Genomic DNA, 7,125 nt, shown 5'->3' on the forward strand with positions numbered 1-7,125 from the left:
CCCTGTCCCTGTCGCTGTCCCCGCTCCGGCCGGGCCAGCACGCGGTGGCGGCGGCGTGCGCGGCTCCCCGGGAGCGGGGCGGGGAGCGGAGCGGGGCCCGGTACCGCCGCTTGGAAACCTCCGAGGAAAAGCAGGGCAGGGCTCACCTTCCAGCTAGGCTTGCTTTGCTCTCTTATGTTTTTAGATGCGTTTCTGTGCCTGTAGAGACTTCGTTGCTTCGCCTCAGCCCTATGTGACTCTGGGGGAAGGATCATGACCGAAGTCCTTCTCTCTGCTGCTCTGAACGGAACTGAGCCCAACCTGTTATCCAGCAGCGGCTGGTCTGCGGGAAACGTCACCACCAAGTGCTCCCTGACCAAAACCGGCTTCCAGTTCTATTACCTGCCCACAGTCTACATTCTGGTCTTCATCACTGGGTTTTTGGGCAACAGTGTGGCTATCTGGATGTTTGTCTTCCACATGAGGCCTTGGAGCGGCATCTCGGTTTACATGTTCAACTTGGCACTAGCCGATTTCCTGTATGTCTTGACTCTGCCCGCCCTCATCTTTTACTACTTCAACAAAACAGACTGGATCTTCGGAGACATCATGTGCAAGCTGCAGAGGTTCATCTTCCACGTGAACCTGTACGGCAGCATCCTGTTCCTGACCTGCATCAGCGTGCACAGGTACACGGGGGTGGTGCACCCCCTGAAGTCGCTGGGGAGGCTGAAGAAGAAGAACGCGGTGTACATCAGCAGCCTGGTCTGGGTCCTCGTGGTGGCCGCGATTTCTCCGATACTCTTCTACTCGGGAACAGGGATAAGGAAAAATAAAACCACGACGTGCTACGACACGACGGCCGACGATTACCTGAGAAGTTACTTCATTTATAGCATGTGCACCACCGTGCTGATGTTCTGCATCCCCTTCATAGTGATTCTTGGTTGCTATGGGCTCATCGTGAAAGCTTTGATTTACAAGGATTTGGACAATTCTCCTCTCAGGAGAAAATCCATTTACCTGGTCATTATTGTGTTGACGGTCTTTGCAGTGTCTTACCTTCCCTTCCACGTGATGAAGACCTTAAATCTAAGGGCCAGGGTGGATTTTCAAACCCCAGATATGTGTGCCTTCAACGATAAGGTTTATGCCACTTACCAAGTGACGAGGGGCCTGGCCAGCCTCAACAGCTGCGTTGACCCCATCCTTTACTTCCTGGCAGGTGACACCTTCCGAAGGAAGCTTTCCAGGGCCACCAGGAAATCATCCAGAAGGAGCGAACACAATGTGCAGTCCAAAAGTGAGGACATGACTCTCAATATTTTATCAGAGTATAAACAGAACGGAGATACCAGTTTGTGAACAAATGCAGAAGATTTGGGAACGGTTCGAAAAAATCCTCCGCTTTGAGGCAGTAGGAGACTGTAGGGCTTACAAGTGTGTGGGGAAAATCTGCCAGTCTCAAATTCTTTTTTAGATAAAGCCTCATTTTCTGGTCTTAGGAAAAGCTTAACAAAGTCAGTGGAAGAATTCTAATGGAAAATAATGCGTCAAAATTCAGCTTTCCTCCAGTAGTTTCATTTATTTCTGACTTCTGTCAGATAAAGTAAAATGAAGTAAATCCCCTAAAGGAGGAGAGCAATCCAAGTGCATCTGGTTTAATGACTTAGTCTCCCACGTTTGAAAATGTTCTCAGTCAGCCTGTCTTAAAAATAGGAAATAAAAATAAGAGCAGTATCTTGTCTTCTGAGGCTCAGTCACAGACCAGGCTTTCTGCTCACTCGCTGTTGTACGCAAGGATTTAAATCAAAGCCATGATGCAGTTACCATTTTCCGTTTTAGTATTTTTTTCATCTACTTCTAGTGCTGATAATTACTTGATAGTTTGGTGGCATTTATGGTTCAGTCCTCTTTCAGTGCCGGTGTTTTACTCAAGGTAGGCTTTACTGGTGTGTGCATGGTTGTGCTTTGGGAATGCGATGGTTGTTCGTGGCAGAGCTGGCCCCGTTGGCAGCCGGGGCTCCCCGGGGCACGGGAGCTGTCCCCGGGCGCTGCCGGGCGCGCGGGCGCTGCCGGGCGCGGGGCTGTGCGGGGCCACGCCGGGGTGGGCGCGCTGGGAGCAGCTGGGCCTCGAGGCCGGCAGGGAACACGCGCTCCACGGACCTGCCTTGGCTGCCAGAAAGGTTCTGCTCCTGCAGGCTTTGCACACAACACGTGTGCCAAGAACGGTGGCTATTAAAATGGATCATATACATGGATTTTATATATATATATTATACATATAACAGTAATTGGGGGGAATTAAATTTTTTGTACTATGACAAATGAATTAATGTATTAACAAGATGTTGCAATATACTACAGACTAAATCTGGCCCTTTACTATAGATCTTCTCCAAATGTGGGATAGTTCATCCAAAATTAGCCAAACTGCAACATTGTGTAACACAAGAGCTAGTGCTCAGGCACAGATGAAATTCTACATGGGCAGTGTCACTCGTTTCTCATATTTTTAATAAATGTATCTGAAAATATTTTGTGCTAAAAGCGGTATAAAAGCATGCTCTGAATAATGAATTTAGTGTACAAAATTAAGTTTGATGTAATCCTAAGGGTGATTTTTAACAGATCTTTGTTCCTCTGGTCTGCATCATAAGAGTAAAATATTTATATTTTACTTACCAATTCCAGTGATTGGTTACAAATGAGAGTAGCTCTAGTTATTTTTTGACAACATTGTTAAGCAGCTTCTGTTCATATGTACGGCTTCCTCTGCAGAGTCCCTATTTATTGAACTTATTTATTAGAATGCTAAATGTAAAGTTTGTAAAGCGTGGTTCTCTGTGGTCATATTCAGAATTGGGCATTAATGGAAAATTGAAGAGCATGTTTCAATCACTGTAATACTGTGTCTTCTAACAGAACACCTTTATAATAAACTCAATTCCACCCTGACTATTCACTGCTGATATGTAACCTAGTGATAAATTAAACTACTGATTTATAGCCTAGAGGTAAATGAAACTCCAGCTTAGGAAGCCTCTTAAAGCAATGTGGAGAGCTCATTTAGCCCTATGAAAAATGTAGAGGTAGTGAAGAAATCTCAAGCAAGGGTCAATTGCTAATTAATCCTGACTGACAAAGCCTGTGGAACAGCACAGACTATTTATATACCACAGAAAGAGCCTGATTCACAATAAATGACTTCTCCTATTATGTGATTATTTGAGGCTTCATTCAGCTGAGGCACGTCTTGTTTGGAACGGCAGATTAATTACACGGAGAGGGAGCATAAAAATAGGATATTCTTTGAATCCGCTGCTCTGTGTTGAAAACCCTGTTCTTTCCCGAACACTTCGTGGTCAGTTTCTCTCGTTCAGTTAGGAAATACAATGTGCCACGAATTCCTGTCTGGCCGGAGGTGCCGGGCAGCGCGCAGAGCCCGGGGCGGTGTCCGTGTGGCCGCGGAGGGGACAGCGGGACAGCGCCGTGCCCCGCCGGGACCTGCGGTGGCCCCGAGCCCCGCACGGCCGCGGGCAGAGCGGCTGCGGGCAGGGCTCCCGCGGAGAGCCGCAGGCAGGGGCGCTCGGCACCAGTGTCCCTGTCCCTGTCCCTGCCGGGCAGCCGTGCCACCGCCGCCCGCGGAGCGGGACACGAACCGCGGCTGCCCGCACCCGCGGCTCCGAGCCGGCGGAGGGACCCCCGGTGACACTCCGTGCCCGCGGAGGGAAGCCCGGTGACACTCCGTGCCGGCGGAGGTGACACCTCCCTCCAGGCCAGGTGACACTCCGTGCCCGCGGAGGTGACACCTCCCTCCAGGCCCGGGGACACTCCGTGCCGGGAGAGGTGACACCTCCCTCCAGGACCGGTGACACTCCGTGCCGGGAGAGGTGACACCTCCCTCCAGGCCAGGTGACACTCCGTGCCGGGGGAGCGGGACACCTCCCTCCAGGCCCGGGGACACTCCGTGCCAGCAGAGGTGACACTCCGTGCCAGCAGAGGTGACACCTCCCTCCAGGACCGGGGACACTCCGTGCCAGCGGAGGTGACCCTCCCAGCTGCCACAGGCAGCACCGCGTCCCGCTGGGGCTGCGGCTGAGCCCCGCAGGCTCGTGCAGAGCCCCTGCTGGGTTTGCCAGCCGTGCTGTGTCTGGCGCTGGGCACTTGGAGCCGTTGCAAAGCCCCACCAGGCTCCTGTGCCCCCCAGCTCCTCACCGGGAGCACACCAGAGCCGTGCGCTGGCTGTCCCACCTGAGAGAACGCTGCTCAGCCAGGGACTGGGCACCCAGCAGAGCCAGGAGCTGCCAGAACCTGCCCTGAGCCGATCCTTTCTGTGATGTATTCATGGGAGGCAATCGGCCCACCAGCACCAGGGCCCAGGTGATCCCTGTGATTATCCATCAGCCTCAGGGGTGGGTGTAGTTGAAGAGGCCTTTGCCTGAGCCACTCACCTGGAGTTTCTAATCCATCCAATATGTGAGGAGAATGCAACTGCAGCTCCGGCCTTTGGGCTGGTAATTAATAATCAGTGACAACTATGGGTTGTGATTGCTAGGGACAAGATCCAGCTCATTATCTCTCTACTGTGACCACGCAGAAGTTCCACCTTCCCTCATGCTGTGCAATCTTTGACTAGCAAATGAGATTAAACCTGTTCTGATTTTGTGGTCATGCTTGTAACCTGTTTTCCCCCTGGGTATGTTTGGGAATCTTCTGACTACAAATCATTCTCTGAAGACACCACAAAGTTTGAGGTAAACAGTTATTTAGAGCTTAACGTTGGCCAGATCCATGCCAACACCAATTCTCATTCATGAGCTGTGTTTGCTTCCTGCAGCTTGTGGGTTAATGCTTTTTCCTATTTATGCCCAGTAACTCTTACATGTCTTTAACACAACTTGAAGTCAGCATGAAAGCCACACGTGAGCTGCTGTCAGTTTGTACATTTGCATACATGGATGTTTTATTTTCCAGTTCATATAGCACGGACCTGATGAGCTCCTGAGCAGGGTGGGAGCAGCAGCTGGCCCTGCTGTGGCAGCGGGGTGGCCTGGCTGTGCTGGTGAGCCCCGTCCCAGGGGCTGGGGGCTGCAGGGCTGCTCTGGTGGCTGTGCCAGGGCTGCCGAGCATCCTCTGCTCTGCGCCCCCAGGGACACGCTGGGCTTGGGCTCCACAGTGAGGCCCCACAGCCAAACCCTGGCACCGGGCTCTGTGAGCCCCAGGAGGGGCACAGGAACCTTCCCTGGCCTTGCTCTCCTCCTCTTCTGGGTCAGGAAGGACATGGGGCACTCCTGGGGGTGTCTGGAGCCCGACTGCACGGGCACAGCAATTTCAAATACCCTGAAGGCACAGGACTTGTTGCTTGGCATGTGGCTGTGAATTACTGTGCGTTCCAAGGGCAGATGTGAAAATGCTTATTTTTCTGGTGTGCTGTGATTTTAATATTGTTAAGTTCAATTTTTTTGTAAACACTACTGAAACCTGACTGCAACATCTGCAGGGACACTGCTACCTTTTATTTACACTGAGGTTATGTAGCTGCTTTAATTAAAGAGTAAAAAATCCTTTTATTTGTCCATAATTTTTAATGAACAAAAATATATTTGGGTTTGAAGTTGCAACTATTTTTAGTGGCAGCAAAAGTGTGGCCCCAGCGTTTCTGGCGCTGCACCACCGCACCGAGCAACTCGTGTTGGAGCCGCCCCAGGAGCATTATGAAACACTCCTTCTGCCTTTTGTGTTGTTAATTCATGCTTCCAGGAGATTCTTCCGGCAGTGGTATATCTTTAAAAATAGGTAATAAAAGGCTTGCAAAATATATGCAATTTAAAACCTTGAGAGGAAGCAGGCAGACCAAATGAGAATCAAAATCAGTGAATAAATGAGTGATGCTTAGCCTTCAAAGACAGAGGAGGCATGTGGAGATGTGGTGGCAGAAAAAGGGGGAATGGCTTTAGGCTGAGGGAAGGTACACAGAGATCAGGTATTAGAAGAATTGTTCCCTGGGAGGGTGGGCAGGGTGCCCAGAGCAGCTGTGGCTGCCCCTGGATCCCTGGCAGTGCCCAAGGCCAGGTTGGACACTGGGGCAGTGGGAGGTGTCCCTGCCAGGGCAGGGTGGCACTGGGTGAGCTTTAAGGTCTGTCCAACCCAAGCCATTCCATGCTCTGTGATGTTTGGGGTCAGTGTGTCCTCAGGTGGCACCAACAAGGGTCACCTGTGCAGTCCCAGAGGCAGCAGGCTGACTTGCTGCCCCATTCCCACCCACTCCAAGCCCTCTCCCATTCCCAGAATTCAGCCAGGGATTAATCTGCTCCCAGCCCCTCAGAAAGTGCCTTTTCCCCTGTGGCAGTGGCTGTGTCTCAGTTTCCTTGCAGGATGTCAAGGGACTGTTCCTTCCCAAACAGCTGAACATGTCCAGCCCCACTCAAACGTGGAACCCCTCTGTTAGCCGTGCCCTCCCTGCCACGGGGGTATTTCAGTTTTGTGTTGGCATTTCCATGCCCTTGTCTCGTCTGGCTGCCTGCAGCTGCCCCAGCTTCACACCAGAGCAGTTTCCCCCTGTTCCCTCCTCATCCTGTGGGATGGCTGTGGGTACGTATGGGTACTTCACTGATTTCACCTGATTTATTTTAAGATTTATTTACCTTTCTCTTAATTTTCTTCCTCTTCATTTATCTTTGCCCTTCATGCAAATGGTTCAGCTACCCATTAAAATTATTCCATTAAAATTATATTTTCTTACCAGTAAATGAATTCTGTCTTCAACAAATCATGCTGTTCCATGCCTTTCCCAAATTTCCATTCCAAAACAGGCCCGAAGACCTCGTGTTCCCCCAGCACATGAAGTTTTAAATGCCCCAAGTCCGGGGCCCTGCTCTGCCTGGTTGTGTTTGACATGAGCACATTCAGGCAGTGTGTGAACACCAAATTTAATATCTGAGCTGGCCGTGCCTTTATCTCCCGTTCCACAAAATCACTGAATAATTTATGTTGGAAAAGGCCTCCAAGGCCATCAAGTCCAATTGCAAAGGCTTCCTTTCCCCTGGCCCAAGCGGGCAGAGGCAGTTTGTGACCTGGCAGAGGTGAGGCAGCACACAGACCAGGGGATGTTTGTTTCTAAACTTTCATTTACAGCGCTTGGAA

The 7,125-nt window shown here is 50.9% G+C and overlaps 1 protein-coding gene across 1 annotated transcript; it reads left to right on the forward strand.

The window, feature by feature from the left end:
• The first annotated feature begins 14 nt into the window (after positions 1-14).
• On the forward strand, positions 15-1,808 carry P2RY1 (purinergic receptor P2Y1). The gene has a single exon (XM_041467813.1). The coding sequence runs from the start codon at positions 253-255 to the stop codon at positions 1,342-1,344; it is 1,092 nt and encodes a 363-aa protein (XP_041323747.1). The 5' UTR covers positions 15-252; the 3' UTR covers positions 1,345-1,808.
• The last annotated feature ends 5,317 nt before the right edge of the window (positions 1,809-7,125 follow it).

The sequence above is a fragment of the Pyrgilauda ruficollis genome, unplaced genomic scaffold (genome assembly GCF_017590135.1).
Source record: "Pyrgilauda ruficollis isolate IOZ18807 unplaced genomic scaffold, ASM1759013v1 scaffold21, whole genome shotgun sequence".
NCBI classification, from domain to species: Eukaryota; Metazoa; Chordata; class Aves; order Passeriformes; family Passeridae; genus Pyrgilauda; species Pyrgilauda ruficollis.

Excerpts from the sequence above, each read along its gene's own strand:
- P2RY1 (XM_041467813.1), top strand. The coding sequence starts at position 253 with ATGACCGAAGTCCTTCTCTCTGCTGCTCTGAACGGAACTGAGCCCAAC.